The sequence below is a fragment of the Mustela erminea genome, chromosome 1 (assembly GCF_009829155.1).
Source record: "Mustela erminea isolate mMusErm1 chromosome 1, mMusErm1.Pri, whole genome shotgun sequence".
Lineage (NCBI taxonomy): Eukaryota > Metazoa > Chordata > Mammalia > Carnivora > Mustelidae > Mustela > Mustela erminea.
Genome location: NC_045614.1, coordinates 207,625,470 through 207,651,143, shown reverse-complemented (window position 1 = coordinate 207,651,143; position 25,674 = coordinate 207,625,470). Strand labels below are relative to the sequence as shown.

General features: G+C 40.7%; 1 protein-coding gene and 1 long non-coding RNA gene across 5 annotated transcripts in view; one reads left to right on the top strand and one right to left on the bottom strand.

The window, feature by feature from the left end:
• The window catches only part of LOC116596451, a 28,185-nt gene extending 20,174 nt beyond the window's left edge, over window positions 1–8,011 (bottom strand). The window contains exon 1 of one of the 2 annotated variants that reach the window (XR_004288119.1): window positions 7,393–8,011. This is a non-coding gene — a long non-coding RNA (uncharacterized LOC116596451). Of the gene's footprint in view, window positions 1–4,622; window positions 6,551–7,392 lie in introns of those variants that run through there. The other variant, XR_004288118.1, reaches the window with a different exon arrangement.
• SCAF4 (SR-related CTD associated factor 4) overlaps window positions 6,643–25,674 on the top strand; it is a 67,550-nt gene continuing 48,518 nt past the window's right edge. For all 3 annotated transcript variants that reach the window (XM_032353733.1, XM_032353735.1, XM_032353732.1), the window contains exon 1: window positions 6,643–7,110. In XM_032353733.1, the coding sequence (XP_032209624.1) occupies window positions 7,081–7,110 (30 nt within the window). In that variant the 5' untranslated portion in view covers window positions 6,643–7,080. The remainder of the gene's footprint in view (window positions 7,111–25,674) is intronic.

The following is a 25,674-nucleotide window of genomic DNA, read 5'->3' as shown; positions in this document are numbered from 1 at the left end:
CTCAAGGATTCTTTCTCTCTCCCTCTGCTCTTCCCACTGCTTGTGTGCTCTCTCTAAAACAAATAAATCTTTTAAAATTAAAAAAAAAATAAAATAAAAACAAAATGAAACAACCTCTCAAGAAACTAATAGAAGGGAACTTCCTCCACCTGTTATAGGGCATCTATGGAAAACCTATAGACAATGACCTAGGTAATGGGGAAAGAATGTTTGCCTCTGAGATCAGAGACAAGATACTCTCACTACTTTTATTCAACATTTTGCTGGAGGACTGGTGAGTGCAGGCAAGAAAAACACATAAAAGACATAGACAGTGGTTGGGAAATATAAATAAACTGTCTTTATTTTCACAAGACATGATTGTGAACAAATGACCAATATGCATATGTAAAAACACTCAACCTCAGGGCCAGGTGTTAGACTCTGGGGGAGTAGTTCCAGGAGAAATGAACTTCTGCTTTTGTTTACCATGGTCTCCTAAACACCATTATTTCATGAATGAATGAATGAAATGCATGGGCAAATGTTAGACTGGGGTGGTTCATTTCACTTCAGCCAAGACTTGATTTTCATAACTTTCAATTTTGGAAAAGATATCTTAGATAACAATCTTAAGTCAGATAGGAAATAACAAAGAAAAAAAAAACTGTCTTCCTTTATCAGTTACTTGTGATGGTTGATTTTATGTGTCAACTTGCCTTGACACAGAATGCCCATGTTAAATGTTACTTCTGGGTGTGCCTGTGAAGGTGTTCCTGGAGGAGATCAGCGTTTGGACTGATGGAATTGGTAGAGTGGATGGATTGCCCTCTCCAATACGGGCGGGCATCTTCCAGATCTGTTGATGGCCTGACTAGAACAGAAGGTGCAAAAAGGAGCAATTAGCTCCTTTGCTCCTGCCTTATTGCTGGAGCTTGGACACCTCAGCTCATTTTCTCCTGCCCTTGGATTGTAATTTATACCACTGGCTTCCCTGGTTTTCAGGCCTTGGTCCGGGGCTGCAAGCTTTCTTGATTCTCCAGCTTGCAGATGGCAGATTCTATACACACACACACACACACACACACACACACACACACACACACACAAAGGGTATATATATATAGAGAGAGAGAGAGACAGAGACAGAGATTAGAATATATAAATATTTTAAATATATATATAATCCCAATATACAGAAAGCACATAGAACATGAGAATTAGAATATATTATTATAAATTATATATTATAATTATATAAGTATACATAATTATTATAGTTATATATTATTAAAGATAAAAATTATATATATATAATCCTAAATTATATTAAATTTAGACACATTAGAATATATATATATATATATATATTCTGTGTGTGTGTGTTTAGTCTAATAGTTCTGTTTCTCTAGAAAACCCTGATTAATAGATTACTCTTATGCTATGTTTACTATCATAGCTAAGATTGTCAGTCCAAACATTATAGGTTTGCTGCACACTCTTCTGTAGTTCCTTTTTAAAGGAGCTCACTCCTTCTGATTACAAAAGTAATACATGCCTTCTGTTGGGAGTCTAAAAAATGCTGAAAAATTAAGAAGGAAATGAAGATTCCCTAAAATCCCATTGTCCCAACCGCTACTAAGCTCTTCCTCCTTCTAGTTCCTGTTTTCCTCATAATCTATTCCACTAATTTGGCATCCTACAGGCATGGAGAACAGAGATTGACATGAAAAGGAATCAGGTGGGTACCTTAGGGACAGAGGGGGACATCATGTGGAATTTTCCAACAGGAAATGCAGCCATAAACTGAGAGATTTCCAGTCCCTATGTGGGGAGGGAGAGGGATTGCATAGGTATCAGATGAAATCTCAGGAAGAGGAGGAGGCTAGCCAGAGAAGAGAAGCAGACCAAGAAGAAAAGTCTCTTACAATGTAATTAATTTATACTCGCTCCAGATAGCATATGGAATAAAGCATTAGAAAGAACCTATTTTCTCTTGAATTCTTTTTTTTTTTTTTTAAAGATTTTATTTATTCATTTGAAATAGAGAGAGACAGAGAAAGCTCAAGCAGCGGGAGCAGCAAGCAGAGGGAGAAGCCAGCTCTCCACTGAGCAGGGAGCCCGATGCAGAGCTTGATCCCAGGACCCTGGGACTCAAGAACTGAGCCAAAGACAGAGGCTTAACCCACTGAGACACCCAGCCGCCGCTCTTGAATTCTTATCTGTAAATGTTTTCCTAGGCTCTTCAGGAGATGCTTTCTGTATTCTCTATACCTATGGACTGTGGCCAGCATTCCTTTCAAGAGAAGAACAAGTTGACATGTGAAGGACACAGAATTAACCAGAATTATTACTTCCTGAATGCCATCTTTCCCTTCCTCTGAATATTGATTTCACCTGCTCTTTAAAAAATACGAGTTTGTTTGGAATGGCTTTTCAGAATTATTTTCACACCCACATTAAGAACACATGAATCCGCTTAAATCTATATTCTCTGAGACAAGGCAAGTTTGCAAGTCGATCAAATTGTCTTGCTGAGTTTGATCTGTTGCATGCACGTATCATCCTCCAGCCATCTTCTTCATAGGCTGCATTCCTACTGTATCAAGGTCTGCTCACACAGGATAGCCCTCCTGAGTTTTCGTCATTTGCCAACAATTTCCTGTTGGAAGATTTGACTTGTCTGCCTGAGCAGATCAAGAAAGAAATCCACTCACAGCTGTAAGAATGGCTGCCACGTGTCCCCAAGCAGAGAGAGGAGTTGCCATCTTCCAAAGAGAAAAATGGGAGAAAATACCGCCAAGGCACCCACGATCTCGCTGATAATGCAATTTCCCCAAACAACTTGTTTAAAAGACTTCCCGAACATAAGCAACGTAAACATGAACAACCCCATCCAGCAATGAACCTTCTAAATCTAGATTCTTTTTTTTTTTTTAAGATTTTTATTTATTTATTTGACAGATCACAAGCAGGCAGAGAGGGAGGCAGAGAGAGAGAGAGAGGAGGAGGCAGGCTCCCAGCTGAGCAGAGAGCCCGATGCGGGGCTCGATCCCAGGACCCTGGGATCATGACCTGAGCCCCCCAGGCGCCCCTAAATCTAAATTCTTTACCTCAAGCACGAGAATCATAGAAACCAAATCTTCCCCCTTATGCATTCAGATCTCAGTAGGATGGTGCACAGAAAATGTTCTCCGTCAGGCCCTCAATCCAACAGTCATTCTAGGGCCCAATCGCCACAATGCATTGGATCCCAAAACAACTTTTTTAAAGATTTTATTTATTTATTTGACACACACATACACACAGAGAGACAGAGAGGGCACAAGCAGAGGAAGCTGCAGAGGGAAAGGGAGAAGCTGGTTTCCCGCTGAGCAGGGAGCCCCACACCAGGACCCTGGCTGGGATCATGAACTGAGCCCGAAGGCAGACGCTTAACCAACTGAGCCACCAAGTGCCCCAAGAACTTCATCTTCTAATGCAATGTTGATAGTCCTACAGATGACAACTCTTATGGAAGCAAAATGGGTTTAAAGAAATGGTAATAGTAGCTCAAATGAGAGAGAAACAGGTAGTAATATGAAGTAGATAATGGGTGGGCCTGAAAAGAATATTTGGGATCAGGGTGCCTGGGTGGCTTAGTGGATTAAGCCTCTGCCTCGGTCCAGTTCAGGTCATGATCTCAGGCTCCTGAGACTGAGCTCTGCATCGGGCTCTCTGCTCAGCCAGGAGTCTGCTTCCCTCTCTCTCTCTGCCTGCCTCTCTGCCTACTTGTGATCTCTGTCAAAAAAGAATATTTGGGATCAATTTTGTTTGTTCCTGCAGCAAATAATTAAGACTACGTTTCTCTCATTTTAAAAGACACAGGCAAAAATCGACAAGGAAAGAAACAAGTGTTGGAGAGGCTGTGGAGAAAGGGGAACCCTCATACACTGTCGGTGGGAATGCAAGGTGGTACAGCCACTTTGGAAAACAGTGCAGAGGTTCCTCAAAAAATTAAAAATAGAGCTACGCTATAACCCAGCAATTGCACTATCGGTATTTGCCCCAAAGATACAGATGTAGTGAAAAGAAGGGCCATCTGTACCCCAATGTTCATAGCAGCAATGGCCACAATAGTCAAACTATGAAAGGAGGTGAGATGCACTTCAGCAGCCGAATGGATAAAGATGTGATCCATATATGCAATGGAATATTACTCAGCCATCAGAAAGGATGGATACCCACCATTTGCATCAATGTGTATGGAACTGGAGGGGATTATGCTAAGTGAAATAAGTCAAACAGAGACAGACAATTATCATATGGTTTCACTTATTTGTAGAACATAAGGAATAGCATGGAGGACATTAGGAGAAGGAAGGGGAAAATGAAGTGGGGAAAATCAGAGGGGGAGACAAACCATGGACGACTATGGACTCAGGGAAACCAAGTGATGGTTTCAGAGGGGGAGCAGGTGGGGGGATGGGTGAGGCCAGTGATGGGCATTAAAGAGCGCAGGGATTGCATGGAGCACTGGGTGTTATATGCAAACAACGAATCATGGAACATGACATCAGAAACGAATGATGTACTGTATGGTGATGAACATAATAAAAAAACTATTAAAAAGTAAATAAAAAAAATAAAAGACACAGGCCTACCCTTCCTTCATCCTGCAGCTTTCTCTTGATGCCGTCACAACCTGCCTTCACAGCCAAGTGTCCGTGAAATATCTCCTTTTGCCTTCCCCTCTTGGATGCACGTCAGTCTGGCTTCTGTCCACACCCACTCCTGCCAGCGTTCCCTCCTGGGATCCTAGATGCTGTCAGGTACTTTCCAGTCCGTGTCTTGCCACCTGCTATCTTCAGCACGAGGCAGGGCTGACCTGGTCTCCTGGTCTCTTCTTTCTCAGCTTCTTCTCCCAGCTTCTTCCCCCTTCCAGACCTCTGTTCCCCGCCTGCTTTCCCTATTTTAGATCCTCCCACCCCTGGCTGTGCCCTAATGACTCCCAGGTCTCCGCTTGCTCTCAGCCAGCTCTCCAGGCTCCACAGGTGTTTACCCAACTGCCTCCTAGACATCTTCACTGATGTGCCCCAGGGGCACCTCCAACTCCACCAGCCCCAGAAGGAAATCATGTGGCTCTGGGCATGTTAATAGAATCGGGCCTCACTTCCTCAACTATGAAACAAGGCATTACTGATAGCCACCTCAAACAGAAGCCTGTTACAGAGATTAAATAACACGGAATTGTGTATTGCATAGACTCCAGCACACGGTAAAGAATCTACAAGTGTTTACCATCATTCTACCTTCACTCAAACCCATTCCTTCCTCCCCATAGTCCCCAAATTGACTTACAAATCCACCACACACAGCTCTCATCCAACCAGAACCTTGAGCAGGCTCCTTGACAACTCCCTGTTCCTCAATCTGTCATTCTGTCCCAGGCAGTTCATTCTACTTGCTAAAAATCTGACCTTGTCTTTCCTGCTCCACTCTGTTGCCTTAAGTCCCCGGTATCCCCTGGGGCTTAGAGTCATGCTTTCCCTGACCTCACTCTTGCTGCTACACCTTCGTTCTGAAAGAGCACATGGCATGACACCACCCTCCCCTTAAAACCTGTCTGCCTCCCCACTGCCTCAGGGACAAAATCCAAACTCCTTGTAAGCCTACAGAGAATCTTCAGGACCTAGTCTCAGTCACTCCCTCTGAGTCCACCCCAGCCCCTAAGTTCCACGGGTCCTCCTCAGGGGAACGGGATGGCAAAGTACTCATCAGGCTCAATCACTCCACAGCTTCTTCTCCAACAGCTGCTGCTGCTTCCAGATTTACCCTGGGTGCCACTTCCTCTGAGAAGCCTTCCTGGACGTCTAGTCGGATGGGTATCTTTCTTCTTTGTTCCCCTGGGTCTCCGTCCTTAACATTTATCATGCGTTAGGTCTTATCTGCTCATTTATCTTTCCTCCCCACTAAACTGAGCGGTCTGCCGGCAGAAAGATTGCCTTTTACTTCCATATCCCCAGAACCTAGCAGAGTCGCCAGCCAGCACACAGTTGGTACTGGAGGCACGTGAACCGGGGCAAAGTGCTTCCACCAAAAAGGAAACGTTTGGGGGAATCTGCAGCAAGGGTTAGCGAATCCCGCGACAGAGGGCTTCACGGGGGTTCCTTCGAGTACCCACTGCCTGCACGTCCTTCTCAGGGCTTCACTCTCGAAGTTAGAGCAGGCAGGGCTGCACAGGCAGAGGCTGCACGGGCGCCAGCAAATGCACGCTCAGCGGGCTGAGGTTAAACCCTGCGCCCTTTGTTCCAGGCAGCGGAGAGCAAGTGGGTCCGTGCCCGCCCTCCCGCCCGGGCCGGGTGCAGGGCCTGCTTGGGCAGAATCGCACAAAAACGCACCGGGGAACGCCGCGTCGGGCAGGGGCGCGCGTGTGCGCGGGCCCTTTCTGTGCCAGCCTCCCGACTCCGCGGCCCCGCGCTCCCCAGAGCTCTCGCCGGGGCCCAGCCTCACTGCCCCGCTGTCTCCCGGGCCAGCCGCCACTGCCGGCGGGAAAGCGCCGGGCGTCCCGGCGTCACGCGCCAGCAGTCGGGCGCGCGGCGCGCGGGACGGGGGCGGGACGGGGGCGGGGCCAGCACGCCTGAGGCGGGGCGGGGCGGGGCGGGAGCCGGGCACAGGAAGCGCTGGGAGGCCCGAGCCGTCCCAGGGTGCCCCGCGCGGCGTGGACTCGGGCCGCTGCCGCCATCCCGCTGGCGAGAGGGAGAGAGAGGCCCGCCCGCTCGCCGGTCGGGCCAGTGTGGGCTAGTGCGTGAGGGCGCGGGGGGCCGTGTCAGCGAGACGCAGAGCGCAGCCGCCACCGCCAAACGGACATGTTGGAGCCCAGCGCCGCCGCCGCCTCCTTTTCCTCATCCTCCGAACGGGACTGAGAGGGGGCCCGCCACCCTCCGCCTCTGCCGCCCGCCCCGCCGCCTCGGCCGCAGCCTCTTCCTGCCCGGCCTCTAGCTCCGCCGCTCGTCGCTTCCCACCTCCCCTCAGGCCCTGCCGGTTCCCCGGCCCCGCTCCGCCGCGGCGCGAGGTCTATGTGACCGGCGGGCCCGGAGCAGCCGCCGCCGCAGCGCGAACATGGACGCCGTCAACGCCTTCAACCAGGAGGTGAGGAGTGCTCCGGGCTGGGGGGTGCCGGGCCTGCCGCGGGAGCCGGGGCTCCGTTTCTCCCGCCGCCGGAGATTTAAAGCTTTGGTCGGGGTGGGGACGCTTCCTGCCCGGGTTCCGGGGCGGCGGGGCCTGCGCGGAGCGGCCTGTGGTCCGGGAGAGGTCGCGGCGGCCACGGGAACCGACCCTATACCCCTCCCCCATCGCCCACCCCCGGGCGGCGACCTCGGGCTGCTCCCCTCGCCCCTTCCGGCCTCCCCCAGCCCGCTTCGGCGCTGGTACCTCTAACTTCGCCCTCTTTCAGGTCCAGGCTCTCTCGCTGTCTGCTCCCAGCCCCGTTACTGGCTTCGCAGTGCCGGGAGCCAGCAAGGGGCTAAGAAAGAAGCGCGGGCGGGCGTGTGGGGTTGGGGGCGGGGGAGCGGGAGCATCTGCCGGTCGCTGGGCTGGCGGAGCGGCGGCCTCGGCTCTCCTGTTGCTCAGGCCGAGTCTCGGCGGCGGCTGGACTCTGATCCCGGGTCGGGGAGGAGGAGTTGGAGAGGGTGTTCATCCTCTTCTCCCGGGATGCACACACTTAGGAAATGGGGTTCCCAAATGAAGAGGGGTGGCTCTTTATCACTTCCAGTCATGAACGCAATCCTCTTAATGGACTCCGTGGCCCCAGCGTGACACCTAAAAAGTTGAATGGGAGAGGAGTACTTGGTCCGCCTCGGTCCGGTAGAAAGTCGGCTTTGGCCTCCAGTCCCCCCCCACCCTCGCACTTCTTCCGCGGTAGTTAATCCGCGGCTCCCTTCTAGAGGAACATTTACATGTGAAAACCTCCCAAAACCGGGGACAAAGCTGCCTGCCGCCCTAAAGCGCTATAGTTTTATCTCAAGTCATTCCAGGTGCTCTTTTTGGAGCATAGAGTTTACACGTCTTCTTCAGAATGACTTGGGTGGAGGGGACTTGACCATTTAAAATGCAGGTACGGAATGGAAACTGTTGTCATGTGTTGAATTGGATTATTTTCCTTTTCCAAACACTCGAGATAAACCCAACATTGAAAAAGTCAGATGTAGTTCTGTAGCTCTAGACGTCTTGATACGGCGTTAAAAACTTGTATCTCACAGTAAGATTTTGTAATTTCACTTGTAACAGAATTAACGTGCGATAATTTTCCTTTAGATTTGCAGTGCCGTAATAGCGGTAATATGGGATCCTCCAGTATCACTGCATGTAGGATCTTTTATTGCCTTACACATTATCCTAGAAATGATTTGTCTTCAACCGATGAGTGCATAAAATGTCTTAATTGGAATAGCGACTGGCGTTGGACAGTGGGATGATTCTCAGAATAACGAGATCATATTTGCTAATGTTTGATGGCTAGAGAATTTGTGCTAATGCTCCAAAGATTTCAGGTTTGGAAGTTGACTTGGTTTCCTGAAGGCAAAATTCACTGGAATGTTGGCTCTATGAGGGCAGGGAGCTTTGTTCTTTCCTCCTCCCCTCAACATAGGAGGCAAATAATGGTTGAATGCATGAGAATTTTACAAATGGTACAGCAGTTTTTTAAAGATTATACATACATTTCTTTTCCAAGATGAACGAAGAGGGGGATTTTTAGAGTATTCTTTAGATCGGAAGTATTTGATTCTGAGTTAAACAAAGTGGAAGTTGACATTAAGCAAAATATCTTATGCTCTGGAAAAGTGTGAGCAGGAGTTTTTACTCTGAAAAACCAAAATAAGGTGTGGCAGTGACTTCTCAAAAAAGGAAAATGGTGTTTTAACCTTTTTAAAATGTACAAGATGAGAATTTTCCTGTCAGTTTTCACGTTTCTGCTCAAATTTTTATTTCCATTCCTACTCTTTATGAACTCCAAATTACGTTATGTTAGGTGAGTGTTGCCAGTTCTAACTTTCTTCTGAAGAAACTTTCTGGAGAAATTAAAATTCATCCTCTTGTGCTGTTTGACTTGCAATACTTCTCAGTTATTTCTCCCCACTCATGAAACGTTATTGGTTAGTTCTCCTGTAACCTCAAATCTCCCAAGTCTTAACTTAGTTTTATAAACTTTTAAGTACGTGCTCAGCCTCAAAGCTGTGTCCTGAATACTGTGGGGCTACCAAGGATCTCTGTCTCTTAGGAGCCTGATGGAATAGAGGACACAAGACTTATGCAAATAGTTTTAACATGTGATAGAATAGCTTCCTTTGGGGCCCTTAAAAAGGTTGACTATGGTGGGATCAGCAAAGACTTGGGAAGAGAAGGTGGAGTCAGTTTTAGGACTCCAGAAGGTGTAGAAAGTAGTGATTGAAGGGCAGCAGTGCTGAGGAGTGAATAGTAGTTTGATTCCAGTGCTACTGGAAAGTAAAGATGGTTAAGTAATTTGGGGCCTGACAAGTTTCATGTCTGTCTAATGTGTTTAAGTTCCACTTTTAGGCTCTTGGTAAGCTGAAGATTTTAAGTAGTGAGGTGATATAATTAAGAAAACTGCTTGATTTGTATATATATTGTAGAAGGCAGAGATTTGAGGGAGATGGGCATTTTGAGGACGGGGGTAGAGTTGAGTAAAATCTGAACTTGGCACATCTGTCGTGGCAGGGAGAGGAGGGGAAGGATATGGACCAGAGGAGTCCATGCACCTGCCATCTGAAAGGGTTATAAGCACCTTTTACCCCCACATTTTGGGCGCTGGGAAAGTGGTGATGCTACTTACACAAGTCAAGCAGTCATCAAAAGCATATTTAGTGGAAGAGGAAATATGTTTGGGTTTTGAACAGGTTGAGTTTGAGATTGAGTGGAAAAGTCATGTGGAAATTTTTGGCAAGCAGTTAGTTGGGCATGTAGGACTCAAATTCGGAAGCAACCATGAAATTGAGGAAGACATCTGGGAGTCACTTTCAGATGTACCCTGGAGAAAATTGAGGAGGGGGGTGCCAGGGTGAGAAAAGGAATTAATATTTACTAAGCATCTCTGGTGTATCAGGCATTTTATAAATACATATCTGATAGTCTCACAACCTTGCATAGACATCCACTTATAGATGAGGTAACTGATTTTCAAAGAAGTTAAATAATAATTGGCCCAGGGGCATATTGTTAGCTAATGGTAGAGCTGGGATTTGAATGCACATCTCCTCATCTTAATTGTTGCCTAAAGATAATATTTTGTATAATACCAGGGGAGTGGTTAGAAGTTAAGACTTAGGGGAAAAAAGCGACCTGTACCCCTGGGGCAAATAATACATTATATATTGATAAAAAGAATTAACAAAAAATGTAAAAAGAAAAGACTTTAAAAAGCTACTAAAATTTGAGAGTAATGGGATCTGAAGTAAGGTTGAATGGTGTTAAAGGAGGTAAGGAAATAAAGATCACTAATGAAGTCTTTTTTAGAAGTTTGGTTCTGAGGGATTTAAGGACAAAGTTGCTTCAAGAATGAAGGGAAAGAAGTACAGTTAACAGTGTAGTAGGCACTAATGCTAGGCCATTTGTATGTTTATATAGCATATATGTGATCTTAGCTTAATAAGTAATGTTGAAGCCCTGTTCTCAGATGGGAGTAGAAGTTTGAGTATGTTGGGGGAGGGAAAGTGTAGAGTAGTACAGTTTAAAAATAAGAGGGCTTGCTTAGAACACAGTTGTGGATAAAAGGAACGGTACAGATCAGCACAGGTAAAAGAGGTCCGTATTTCTGATACAGGAAGGAAGATAAAAAGAATGAAGTTATTAAAGACACCCATTAAACAGAGGACTTTTATGGTGAGGCAGTTTGTTAAGTGTTGTTAAAAAATGTTGTAAAAAATGAGTGACCAATTATAGCTAATACTTAATTGTTTTCTGCTGTGTTTATATACTCCTCAATGTGAAGAGTTTGATATTTTGTAAGCTTGTTTAATGAATAAAAGTTATAGATTGGATTTTTTAATACATTGATTTCATTTTTAGCCTTTAACCAATCTCTCTAATCCCAAGAAAGACTGTATCTTCCCATAATTTTGGGAGGGGAGCATCATCTGTGATTTTAAGACTTAATTGGGGCAGCTGGGTGGCTCAGTCGGATAAGCACCAGACTCTTGATTTTGGCTCAGGGTCCTGAAATCAAGCACATTGGGCTCAAAGCTCAACATGGAGTCTGCTTGAAATTCTCCCTTTCCCTGTGCTCCTCCCCCCACTAGCGCAGGCACCTGTGCAGGCTCTCTCTAAAATAAAATCTTTTTTTAAAAAAAGACTTAATTAAAATATAAAAAAGTGCAGAGATGATATAACAAGAATGGACAGTTGTTACTGTTATAAGTGTTTTTAATTTAAACTTAAAATACTACAAGTTAAAGTCCTTTCCTCCCACAGAGGCAATCAAAATGAATTTAGTATCACTCTGTGGTACATAAGTAATATATAATCTGTATTCTGATATCCGTACGTGGTATATTGTACATATTTGTGGGGTTTTTCCCCTCAGACATTGTTAATATTAAGATCTCATTCTAATGCTGGGTAGTGTGCTGTCATTTTGAATAAACCATGTTTTATGTATCTGGCTCCCCAGTTGATGAACATTCAAGTTGCTTCTCAGTTGTTGCTGACAAACACTGCAGTAAACTTTCTCAAACATGTCTGTATTGTACAAGAGTTTCTCTGGGACAGCTGTTCTCAGGACTACAGAGAGCTTTTGTATCTGTGGCTGATATCGTACATATATATATCATATATCTTTGGGATATTTATCATTTTAGAAATTTAGTCTGAGAAATGCATTTATTGAAATAACAAACCCATTATATTTTAACATATATTTACCATTTTAAATGAAAAATAGTGTTTCCCCCAGAAAATGAGAAGTGACATTGTTTTACATTTTGCAAATCTCATTTAAACTTTGGTTTGTAAACCTGGATTCTCATATGTACTTCTTTATTCAGTCTCTTCCAATTAGACACATCAGGTAGCCTCTGGAAAACTTTGCTGTACACTTGTGAGAAAATGAATGAAGGGGGCAAGAAATGTTTTAGTATTAAAATGAAAACGGTTTTTACCTCACAGACCACTGAAAGGAACTCAGACCCCCAGGGATCCGCAGACTATTGTTAGAGAACTACAGCGCTGAGTTCCTGAGGTTAGGGTTAATACTGTGTTGGAAATGTAAGAAGAAAACACGAGAACTTTGGCATTCATTTTTATCTTTAAACTCAGACTAATTAAGTTTTATGAATATTTTATGTATGAATTTACATTGATGCACTTAACCACTGGGTTGTCAGTCTTGAACCACCACGTTATCCTGAAGGAGGAGTTGTGTTCCACATCTCAGTGGGGAGTTGCCACCCCTTTGTTTTCCCACTGGAAGTTTTTGTGTATGAACTGTTGTATGTTTTACCTACTGATTTCTACGTATGGTTATCTTCCAGAATTCAAATCATATGAAGATACTTTAAGTATTTTTTTTCTTTATCTGTTAATATTCGTCTTCACTTGTTTTTGATCATTCCCTCCTTGGAGAGGTTTGTCTAAAGCAGTGGATAAAGAGTTGACACAAGATTCTTACTGTGTGGAGGAGACGTAGAGGACCAGGCCACAGTTGAAGTAAAACTGGAGGTTTTTTTCCTTGACTCATTTGATCATGTTACGCTGCTACCACAGGAGTTTTAGATATTAAAAGTTCTTGTGGTATTCCTCTGCTTTTTCTTGACTCTCAGAGAATTGCTCATCTCCAACAACGGTAGAGGTCTGGCCTTACGGTGAGTGTAATAACGTTGGCTCTTCAGAGCTTTCTGTTGCAGCATTTATCACTGATGTTCTTTTTGAAAATGTCTCCTACCCTAGAAGTCTGGCCTTTCATTTAGTATTATGTTTCAGAAAAAATTACATGGACGCATGATAAGGAACTTCAGAGAAAAATTGGAATCCTAGAAAAGTTGGCTTATAAATCTTGTGAAACAATTCAGAACTTAAAACTACGTGGCAGAAAATTGACAGATGGTAGTTGGTATTGGGGTAGGGTTTTTTTTTTGCCAGATATAAATTGTAGGTTCTCTGCCATGGAACCCAAGTGAATATAACTTACTTCAGCATTCCAGGTAACTTCTGCACACATTGAAATCTTGTTTTAAATATATTTTAGTAACATGGTAGGAAATAAAGTTGTTACAAAGATGATGAACCTTAGTATTATTCATAACATTTGTTGAGATAATATGCCAGATCTTTTTTTTTTTTTTTTTAAGCATACTTCAGAGCAACAGCATACATCTTTAATGATGAGCTAAAAACAAGCTAAACTACATTATTGGCTATATAGAATAAGCGGTGTACCCATTATTGGTTCAAATTTTTGGTAACATTGGTTGATTAATACTCTGTTCCTATGGAACAAGAAAAAGTAGAGTTTGGTAGGACTAGGCCTTTAAATGATCTGTTGAAAGTTTAGACTTGAAGAGACATGTCTACATTTCTTTGTTAATACCACATGTGACTAACAGTGTACTACCATGTTTTTTTTTGGAAAATTGTTAAGATTTCACAAACAGTATTATAATTTTACTATACCCTGGTCACCTTTGTCCCATTAAATATTTGCATGGTTTATTGATTACATTTCATTGCTGTATATCTAAAGCTCCTTACTGGTGCTTGTGAAGGCATAAGTATAGAAACTTTGATATTTCAGTGAAACACATTGTATTGACTTCTAATGAATTCTGCAAGAAATCCAATGTAACTCTGGAGTGAAGTTAAAAATTAAGAAGCTAAGGTTTAGATGGAGTCACAGGGTGGGGGTGGGTGGGTATTGGTGACAACAGGGCTCAATGAAAAGTAGAGAGCCATCCAAGTTCTTCTGAAAGTTATCATTTGTGTTTGGATAATTGGTGATTTTGGTATAAACCAATGTGGGTCAGTAGTCCTAGTTGGGAGAGACTGTAGAGCAGTGGCACGCCTTGCATAGGTGACATCCAGAGAACAGTTTTTCTTTTTAATTGATCCCTTTTCTACAGCAAAATTTATTCCAGAAACAGTCATGAGAATGGCCAAGAAAAACCTGAACTTTATGCCCATTGCAAATATATATTACAGTGGGAAAGGTTAATATTTTTAAATTGCATTGATACTTTTTTTTGGGAAAAAAATAGAAAAATTTACCTACATACTGGTCTGTCATAATGACTTACTAGGATATTCCAGTTTCTTTTCAGTCATTACCTTCTGTGTATTTATCGGTGACTGTCAAGGTGATCTTCAACATATTTGTGTTCATAGACCGTTATAGCCCGTTTGATCAGTCTTCACCTGTAATTGAAGAACACTTTTATTGGTTTTAATTATGAAAAGTTGTAAGTAAAGCAACAGACATACACTAGTTAAGGAGTCTTAAACATAAGTTATCTTTGGTTAGAAATTTAGGGAAAAAAACCACTTCACAATAAATTCTAGAAATCTCGAATATCTTTCTTCCACATTGATTGTAGTGATTTTCAAATATCTCCTCAGCCCCCCAAAAATTAAAAGTTCACTGAAATGTTTCCACCAAAAAATTCAGTAGAGATTTCTTATAGTTAAACATTCTTTAAATTATCTGTAAATGTCTGCTTCCTTACATTTTGTTGAGTAGTAATGGCATTCTCCATGATTTTTATTCATGGATCTTCAAGCTCTGTGTTCCGCTATACCTTTGTTCAAGGCTGATACTGGCTGTTTGTAAATATTTATACCAGAAAAAAAGATCTCAGAAAGGAGAATTGCATTCAGCTATCGTATTTTGAATGTACTCTTTAACTACATACACACTCGTATATGGGAACCATAGGATTGGAGAAACAAACTGAGCCTGAGTGCAGGCTGTGTACACTAAATCTCTTTGTAGTGACTCTCCAAATGAACAGGTAGGGCGAATCTGCATGTTTGGGGCACTGACCGCATAACTGGGGGATTTCCTAATGAATTCCCACTTAGAGTAGACGGCTTAGTAAAGGACATGTAGTAAAAATGTATAAATTTGATGCTTACATATTGTTGAAACTTAACAGTAACCACAGCAATAGATTAAAACCTAAACATCTCAGTCAACATGTGTTCGGAGAAGGAATATTTTATACCTGATATTATTTAGAATTGCTAGTGCTCAGTGATGACAGAATGATTTCAGTCAGTTTTATTACTGTGCTTAGAGTCTTCAGAGACAATTTACCCACTGACTGCTTGACCTGTGTTAGTTTCTCCCACTGTCCCATTGTTGGTGCTGTTAGAGAGCAATAGTGGACCAACTCTGTAGTCTCTCAATCTCCCTCTGCAGTGTTTTTAAGATATCTTTATGCATTTTTTCACGAGTATTCTACTTTCTTCCCTCCCTTTGACTTTGTCAGAGCTGAGTTTTAGCTGAAGGGGAATTATATGCTGCTTAAAGGAAGCCTATAATATGGAAATTTACCGTAATAAGCCCTTTAAGCCTTTAGGAAGCATAAAATACTCTTCAGACTTCAGTGGCCATATATCACCTTATTCACCTTAATTAAGAGATGCTGAATGATAAGTTACTTTGGAAAGGAGAGCCAGGTTTGGGGTTCATTGGAGATATGTTCAAATCTTTATAAAGGCTCTAATTATTGATTAATACCCAAAATAGGCAAATTCATAGAGACAGTAGATTATTGGTTGGTGGGAGGGAGGAATGGGTATAGAATTTTTTGGAGGGGATCAAAGTATGCCAAAACAAAATAATGCTGATGGCTGCCCAACTCTGAATATAGTAAAAAAAACAACAACACTGAATTGCATACTTTAAAGGGGTGAGTTTTATGGTATATGAATAGGAAAACATTAGTTTTTAGCACATGATTTCCATTATTTTGTTGCTTGATCTGATTTTCTTTCCATTGAAAACAGTCCCTAGTAGCTGCTGAGTGGCTGTGTAAATTATTTTGTTGATCTTGAGTTCTAAGTTTGTTTTATAGGATATCTTTAGTTTTTACATGCTATTTTAAGAAGTAATCCAGTGGGGACAGTCCAGGGGAAGGAAAGGAAAGGAATCCTGCCTTTGCTCCTTAACTACCAGCCAGATGCCAGCTAATGGCTAAGAGTTTTTTTGATAGGTGTGTCTTTCCATTCTTTTCATTTTGAAGTTAGGGAAATGGAAGAGGTGGTGTGAATTGACCAAGGTCACACCAGGTAATACGGCAGTTCTGAGACTTTTGAGTATTTTTAAGTACCCATCTGAGCCCAGTCCATAGCCCCACATGGTTGCGCTGGAGATTTTTAAGCAGTGGCTCTTTGTCTGCTGGAGTGTTTATGAGGGGAGAGGGCTCACTAACAACTTTTTTACATTATACTATAATGTATACTTCTGAAAGGATTTGTAGAAGTTTAAGAATAATGAAGTTTGGTAAGTTTTTGAGTCATGCATAGATACTCCATATTTAAAACTTAAATGCACTTCTAGGCATTTATATTTCTTTTACTAATTTATATTCACAATTAAAATTTTAAATTGAGGATTTTATAAATTTTAACATTTTCATTTTTAGTCCCATACTTGTGCATAAATCCATTCATCACAACTTTGTGGAGAGAACTGGTTATAAATGAAATACATTAAATCTGGGATAATTTTTCTTTTTTTCTTCTAATCAAATGATTTTATATCCAGGAACTAATTTTATTTCTTCAGTTGAAGTCTAGGAGAAAATTATTTAATTCACAAAAAAAAAAAATAAATAAAAATTTTTTTTTTTTCCCCCAAAGATTTGATTTATTTGAGAGAGTGAGAAGAGAGAGCAGGGGCAGAGGGAGAGAGAGAACAGGCTCCCTGCTGAGCAAGAAATCCCTTGTGAGGCTCAATCCCAGAACCCTGGGATCATGACCCCAGCTGAGCACGGACACTTGAACTACTGAGCCACCCAGGCACCTCTCACAAAACTGTTTGAAGACAATTTGGGGGGGGGGGGGCGACACAAAGTTCACTAGTGTGAGGCACACTAAAAGTAATTTTGCAATCTGGAATCTGCTAGTAGAACAGTGACATAGAGGAAATATTTGCCATTTCTTAAAATCACCTTCTGGCCTATTTCTTGATCAAGTGAAAAGAAGTGGAGGATTGATTGGAGTTCAGTGACCCAAAATGTAGCTAAGGACTTAAAAAATGACCTGTTGTCCTGAGCTGGAGCTGAATGGGTTAAAAGCCCTGCTAAAGAGACACAGCCTTGGTTCTAAAGTGGGAAGTTTGAGTGAGGGGCTCTTGGTTGTTGGCTGGGTCAGTTGAGCATGAGACTCTGGATCCCGGGTGGGGTGTAGCACCAGGTTGTTGTAGAGATTACTTGAAAAAAAATTTGGGGGTAAAGGGTAGATTCTTGGAAATTATAGCAGAGTTACTCTTAAGTGAAGAATTAATTAAGGGCATACTTTACAGAGTAAGTTGTGAGAAATTAACTACTTAGAAAATTAGTTCTGCCAGCAGCAAAGGGTGACAAATAGGGCTTGGTGATGTAATTAAAAAGTGTGGAATAATGCAGAGGATGTTTAAACTGATAGCCATGTTCTGTTTTCTTTCTTTTTTCTTTAAGATTTATTTATTTATTTTAGAGAGGGAGAGGGAGATAGAGAGGGAGACAGAGTCCCAGGTGGACTCTGCACTGAGGGCAGAGCGGGTTCAAGACCCTGAGATCATGGCTGGAGCTGAAACCAAATTGGACACTCAACCAACTGTGCCACCCAGATGCCCCTGCCATATTCTCTTTTCTTTTCTTTCTTTTTTTTTTTTTTTTAAGATTTTATTTATTTATTTGACAGATCACAAGTAGGCAGAGGGGGGGGGGAAGCAGGCTCCCCACTGAGCCACCCAGGCACACCCATACTCTCTTTCCTTAATGCGCACAGAAATAATAAGTAGTCAACTCAAAAATTAGTTTCATAGTTAATATTCACAGTTTTTATTTGCACTTATAGGTGTGTATTTTGTAAAGCATTACTCCAAATTCTGGAACTAGGAGAAAACTTGGAGACTTTGTAGGAGGATGTAGTAAGGTAAAGATATAGGAAAAGTATGAAAATTTTTTTTGAACTTGAGAATATTCTGTGCAGCTGTGTTGCTTGTAAAAATACCTGGTTAGGATAAAAAAGAAAAAGAAAAAACCCCAAATCTTGCCATTTACAACGACTTGGGTGCATCTAGAGGGTATTATGCTAAGCAAAATAAGTCAATCAGAGAAAGACAATTATCATATGATCTCTGATACAAGGAACTTGAGAGGCTTGGTCGGGGGTGTCGTGCGGGGTTGTGGGAGGAATGAAACAAGATGGGATGGGGAGGGAGACAAAACGTAAGAGACTCAATCTCAGGAAACAAACTGAGGGCTGCTGTGGGTAGGGAGGAGGGATGGGGTGGCTGGGTGATGGACATTGGGGAGGGTATGTGCTGTGGTAAGTGCTGTGAATTGTGTAAGATTGATGATTCACAGACCTGTACCCCTGACGCAAATAATACATTATACGTTAATTTTTTTAAAAAGGAGGAAAGAAAATATCTGGTTTAGGGATCTTTAGAAATCTGAAAAGTGAATTTTGTGGAGAAATAAATGGAACGATTTTCTAGTGTTTAAGTCAAATGAAAGACTGCTTAGTAGGAGCAGGGAGACCATGGTTTCTTTTTCCTGACTTTTTGTTTCAATGGCCTTGTAAATTTGCTCCATCTTAGGAATAGTTTGTGTTAATGCCAGACTGTCTTGTCTCTCTGTACCTTCCTCTAAGCAGGTTGAAAATTGGCTACCATTGGGGTTTCAAAGGGCTTCTGACTCTATGGAAAGTAAATAGAATTTGCTTGGCAGTAAAGTATGTCAGTAACTAAAGGGATACTTCTTTAGTGTGCAGAGATCAACAAAATACAAAGATAGTGATTTCTCAAATTTGAGTTTTATATCCACAAGGGCATCAGGTATTATAAATATTTAAAGGGGCAAAATTTTAAATTTACTTTTAAAAATGTTTTAATAATTTTGAAAAATTTTGATAACTCAAGGTTGACAAGGTTCAATCCATGAATAAGCTATATCTGATAATGATGGTTCTGTATATTATTTTATTATACTTATAATCAGAAGTTGGGAAATGCATTTTTGTCTCATTTTGAAAATCAATAGATTTTAATCTCTTTCCCTTTAAAATTAATGCAAGTTATATAAACTTAAATTAGGAAAAAAAGAAACTACCATCCCACTGAATACCATTAATATTTTAGGGTGTTTTAGTCTTTTTCCCCCTCCACTTGTGTTTGGAAATTTTTATACGGTTACCAGATCAAAATTTTTAGTAAGTTATTTTCTGATTTTAAAATAGTCATCATGGAAGATTGGAGCATGTATTATTGTTTTAGATAAATTTAGATAAATTTCTAGAAGTGGTATTGTTGGCTTAAAAGATAAGAAATTTTTTTTTTTCAGTTCTTGATACATAGCTTTAAATTTTAAATTTCTTCCTGAAATTAAAACTCCCCAATTAGGTCTCATCAGCAGAGGGCTCTGTTTGCTTGATGCCAAGCCACATTCATGCCAGTAGACAGCTGAAGAATTGTATCTCATTGTTTTACTTTGTGCTTCTTTGATGATTATTGGTAAAGTTTAGCTTTTTTTCTATGTTTATTAATTGGCTGTTGCAGTATCCTTTGTTAATTGAGTTACTTTCCTCTACATATTTTTCAATTTCACCGTCTCTTACTGTTTGCATATGTTCTACTTTCAGGTAAAACGGCATCGTTGGTAGAATGGCATTGTACATGTGATTGGTTTGCAACTCTCTGTACCTGTCAACTCATCATGTCGAATTGCCCAGTACTAAGAAAGTATTAGATTAAAGATTTTATTTATTTATTTGACAGAGATCACAAGTCGGCAGAGAGGCAAGCAGAGAGAGACGGGGAAGCAGGGTCCCTGCTGAGCAGAGAGCCCGATGCGGGGCGGGGCTCGATCCCAGGACCCTGAGATCATGACCTGAGCAGAAGGCAGAGACTTTAACCCACTGAGCCACCCAGGCGCCCCAAGAAAGTATTAGTTTGAACAGACTTTTGATACAGTGTACTTAAGGCATAAAGTGAAATCCCATGTAAAAGGAGCTGTTAACTATCCCTTTCCTAATTGTTCCAGCAGTATTTTATGGGGTGGTCTTCCGGCTGTAATTAGATGAACAAAGCATCTTTGCAGAAGAAAGTGATTATATTGAGTCAAATGAATGAAAGAGGAAGAAAGATTAGAATTAAATGCTTTGATACCTGCATCTATCAGGAGGGAGATTTGACTATCAGCTTGTCACTTTAAGTGTACATACTTCCTTTTGGAAGGATTCATATCTTTTCTTCAAAGTTTGTAAATAAATATTAATAACGCCAGTTTAAGGCAGAATTTGTCATCTTGGAGAAGATAATAGCAAGGAAGGAATACTGCATATATAATCAGTATGATTCATTATAAAATAAATTTGAGGAAAGCACATTTTTTAAAGTTCAGGGGGAAAAAGGTAGAGGTAAGCATTCCATAGGAAGATTCCTAAAGGAAACATTGAGGGATTAGGTACTAGTAGAATTATTTAGGCTAATATGGTCTTCTAATTCTTTTCACTGCTTTGATAACTCTATTTCAAAGAACAGGAAAAGGTATACTCCAGAAATCAAAGACTCAGTGCCAATAACTTTTATCTTTGCTGGTTCTGTTACTAGAAATTTCTAAAATACTCAGAGCCAGAACAGGTTCACTAACAATTCATAGCAGACCAAATTAAACTTTTTTGTGATGTGTGTTTTACCTAGTGAGGACTATAAGCCAAGTATTTCAGAAAGATATGTGTCTTGATTTCATCATGAATACGTTAGAAAAATAAAGGCAGGATAAGAGTATTGTTAAGTCGATTTTAGCTGACAGGCAGTGTCCAAGGACTGTATGGGCCATCCCCCAAGTAGGTCCTGTTCTTACTAATTTTTAAAAAACCATTGAGTTGGAAGAAATAATATAAAGCACATTCATGAAAGTTCATGAAATTTATAAGCTGATTGGAGTCGCTGCTTCATCAAGTAGCAGAAAATTATTTCCAGATGATCTAAGTAGATTGAAAGGACTGTCAGAAAACAACAAAGTCAACGTGAAGATCTAGTTTTGATAGAGATTCCATTGAAAACAGTTTGAGGGTTTTGTTTTGGTTTGTTATAGATGTGGGTTAACAAAAACACATAAACTATTTTTTTTGTTGTTTTTTTAAATATGTTCTGGGGTCCCTGGGTGGCACAGTCAGTTAAGCGCCTAACTCTTGGTTTTGGCTCAGGTCATGATCTCAGTTGAGGTCTAGCCCTGTGTCTGGGTTCCGAGCTCAGCAAAATCAACGAAAGTTTCTCTCTCCCTCTTCCTCTGCCCCGTCCTGCCCACACGTGGTCTTTCTCTCTCAAATTAATCTTTTTAGGAAAGAAATAAGGAAAGAAAATTCCTCCCCCATCCACTTTAGAATTCTAGAACCTTATTATATTGCCTTACTTTGCAGATCTGATGGGGTTAAGGATCTTGGAATGGGTTAATTGTCCTGAATTATCTAGATGAGCACAATGTAATCCCAAGGGTCATTATACAAGAGAGGGAGTAGAGTCAAGAAAGTGATGTGACAGCAGAATCACAGAAGTCAGGGAGGAGAAGATGCTACCATCTTGGTTTTGAAGATGGAGGAAGAGACAGACCATGAGCCGAAGGAATGTTGGCACCCTTGGCTTGGAAAAGCCAGGGAATACATTCTGACCTAGAATCTCCAGAAGATTCCTTAATATAGTAGCCCTGCCAACACCTTGCATTCAGACTAGGGAAATTCTGACCTCCAAAACCGTAAGATGAATTTGTGGTGTTTTTAAGCTGCTAATTTTGTGGTAATGTGTTACTGCAGAAATAGCAAACTTTAAAAAAAAAAAAAGCAATCCACTGGATTCCATTAACACAGTAATACATATGGACGATGTCCATTTGGGGATATCATACTTAAAAAGAATTAGCCATATCAGTAGAAGTACCATCTCACTAATATTTGAAGAAGATACTTCAGTGGGAAACATGTTTAGTCAGCTTTAAATATTTTATCCTGCAAGAGAGCTCACTAACCAGAATTGGAACAGGAGAGAGAAGGTATCAGAAAGGAGATTGGGGGTTAGTACACAGGAGGCCTCTGTAACTATTGGAGCTGATTAGTTAAGAGTTTTAAGCCGTATGACACTTGGCTGCAGATATGTTATAAAAGTTATAAAAGTACTTTATAAAAGTAGTTACAAATTCAGTTTATGTACCGGGTTAGATATTAAAGTGCTATATGGCTTTAAGAGTCTTTGAGACTATGGTATTGCCACTGTAGAGAAGATTTCTCTAAGTGCAGTGTTTGAATAGTAGATGTAATACAAAAAAGATACTACAGTAAGCCATAACAAAAAGTGTGTGTAGAGATTCTCAGGGCATTGTATAGCTTTATTTAGTGAGTCACTTATATGTTAGGTACTAGGCTGAGATTTGTGTCTATTATCTCATTTAATCCTAATAGCCTTATGAGATGAAATGTATGCTGTTAATCCCCGTTTTCATATTCAGAAGATCCTTGAAGTTTAGAGAGGTTACCTAAACTTGTTAGAGTTTATAGTGTTAGTAAATAGCAGAGTATCATGTTACGACTTTGACTACCTCAAACTGAATTCAACATGTGTCACAGGCCAAATAGTCTCATTCTTTACCTTCTCTTGAAACTATTCCTTATTGGTATAAAGGATTGCAATGAATGATTCTTCATAATTTTTAGACTGCTTTGTGTATCAGGCGTCTCTATATGTCCTGTAGCAAGACTGTGTTCACATTTATTACTTTCTGTAGTTATTTTGCTAGTGACAGAGGAAAAAGCCAAACACCTCTATTGCCGGCAAGTACTTTTTTCTACTAATGCCTTCCATGTGGGTCTTGCACCTTTTTCTGCCTACGCTTTCTCTATTTTGTATTAGAATTGCATGGGTTTCTTTGGCTGCCTTGACATACTTGCTTTCATTGACAGATGACACAAGTGGTGACTAGAGGCTGTAGTAGTAGGGAGAGTGCAGCTCTTAAGTGATACTTACTGAGCGCTCGCAGATGATACACTAGTCATTCATCTGCAAAAACTCACTCAGTTCTCATTGAAGCCTCTGCAGTAGGTAACTGCCATACCTTTTTACATATGAGGACACTGCATTCTATAGAATACCTAATTTCCCCAGAATTGTTTACACTGCTGGACCCAGAATCAAAACCAGGTTGTTCTGACTCTTTCCAGAGTACCCATGTATCTGATTTTTTTTTCCACTAGTAGAGTTTGTTGGAATTATATTAAAGTTTATGGTTCTCATGCTTCTGTATGAAGCCAGTGGGTTATTTTCTTGAGGTTTGTTGGCTGAGATTGGATGTTGGTCAGAAATAACAAGAGCCCAAATTATCTTTATCCCTCTTTCTACTCTCTATATGCTGTGTATTCTAAACTTGATTGAAAAATATGAAATTTTTTTTTAAGTTGACGGTGCTGCTTTTTTCCCCACAGATTGTTCATAAGAAATATGTTAATGGCTTAAGGACTCTCTTCATTATTGAAAGTTGACAGCACTTAGTTTGGGGCTTTATTTTCCCTCATTTCTAAGACAAAAGACTTTTTCTCTGAGTCATTGCCTTTGACTGTCACCCTTGTAGTAAGATTTATAATATTACATAGGTGTTTTTGCATACATACCCACACACAAAATTGAGAAATTTCACTGAGTAATACTTACCTTGCTGTGTACAATTCTGTTTATCTTTTTATACTCTATTCCACTAAAAATTTCTGTCACCCATTAAACTCATTTTTATATTCTAATGTATCTCAGCCCACAGTTTGAAAAAAACACTCATCTCGATTATTTCCAGGATTTTTTCTTCTTTCAACAAAATTATGTGTGGTGGTAGTAATAGGTGACGTCTGTTGGGTACTTTGTGCTAGGTGCTGCATTAGTGGTCTTTATATGTGTTGTTTGTATTAAACTTGCCTTAATAATTTTCATTTTACAGATGAAGAAACAACGAAGAAACAACTTCTCATTCCTAGCAGATGGGGAGTCCGGATTTCCCAGACAGTTGATTATTGATCTTGTTCTTATCATTACTTTAACAGAAATTTAGTGTTTTTAAAAATTCAGGAACTATAACCCTAGGACCCAGCAATTGCACTACTGGGTATTTACCCCACAGATACAAATGTCGTGATCTGTCGTGACAGGGACACCTGCACCCCAGTGTTTATAGTAGGAGTGTCCATAATAGCCAAACTATGGGAAAAGTCTAGATGTCCATCAACAGATGAATGGATAAAGAAGATGTGGTGTATATGTATATAATGGAATCTCATGCAGCCATTAAAAACACCGAGATCTTGCCATTTGCAAGGATGGGGATAGAACTAAATGCTACTATGCTGATGATCTCACTGATAGGAGGAATTTGAGAAACAAGACAGAAGATCATAGGGGAAGAGAGGGGAAAATGAGACAAGAAGAAATCAGAAAAGGAGACAAACCATAAGAGACTCTTAATCTCAGGAAATAAACGGAGGGTTGCTGAAGGGGAGGGGGTAATTGGGTGATGGACTTTGGGGAAGGTATGCGCTATGGTAGTGCTGTGAATTGTGTGAGACTGATGAATCACAGACCTGTACCCCTGAAACAAATTATACATTATATGTTAACTTTCAATGAAAAATGAAAATAATGAATAATAAATAAATAGAGTATACCTGTGGGGGGGAAAATTCAGGAACTATAATCTGAGTCTTCTTAGATCACCACCACAAGGTTGTATACTTCTGAGAGATTTCTCAGCCAACATGTCAATTAACTCTTTCTTATCTAAGATTATTAAATTTCAGTTTTGCTCTAGATCCAATTAAGAACTTAGTACATTACCTCTAACTTACTGCTTGGCTGGACATAGCACTTTATCTCTGTGTCACTTATTTTTTGTTACTAAAAAAATATTTGGGTCCGGTCCCTCCATAACAGTTAAATATTGGTATACTTTCTTATTTGGGTCTTCATGTGTACACACACACACACACACATAATTGCATATATATGTGTATATTTTATATAACATTTAAAAACTTAGTTGTATAGTCTATCATCTTTAATATCTGTGTTCTATTCATTCCTCTAGGATAATGTAGTATTAATGAAATAATTTCTTTATTGTTAGGCAGTGATTGGAAAGAACTTGAGCTTTGGGTAGTGGTGGACCACAGATTAAATTTACCACCTGAATTATGATTTTGAGCAGATTCTTGAACTTTTATGCCTCAGTGTTCTCATGTGGAATTATAATAATCTAACTACCACAAAAGCAATTAGTGTTTCTATTTAAATAGGTAGTGTCAGTGCACATAGTTACAGTAAGGTATATCAATTTCAGCATAATTTCTGGGTCTCTATATCCAAGGAAGGTATTGATCTAGGTATCAGGGAAACTTTTTGCCTTGCAAAAGGTAGAAACTGATGAATTTGTGCTTCAAAGAAGTCACTAAAGTATGAGTAACATTCATTGA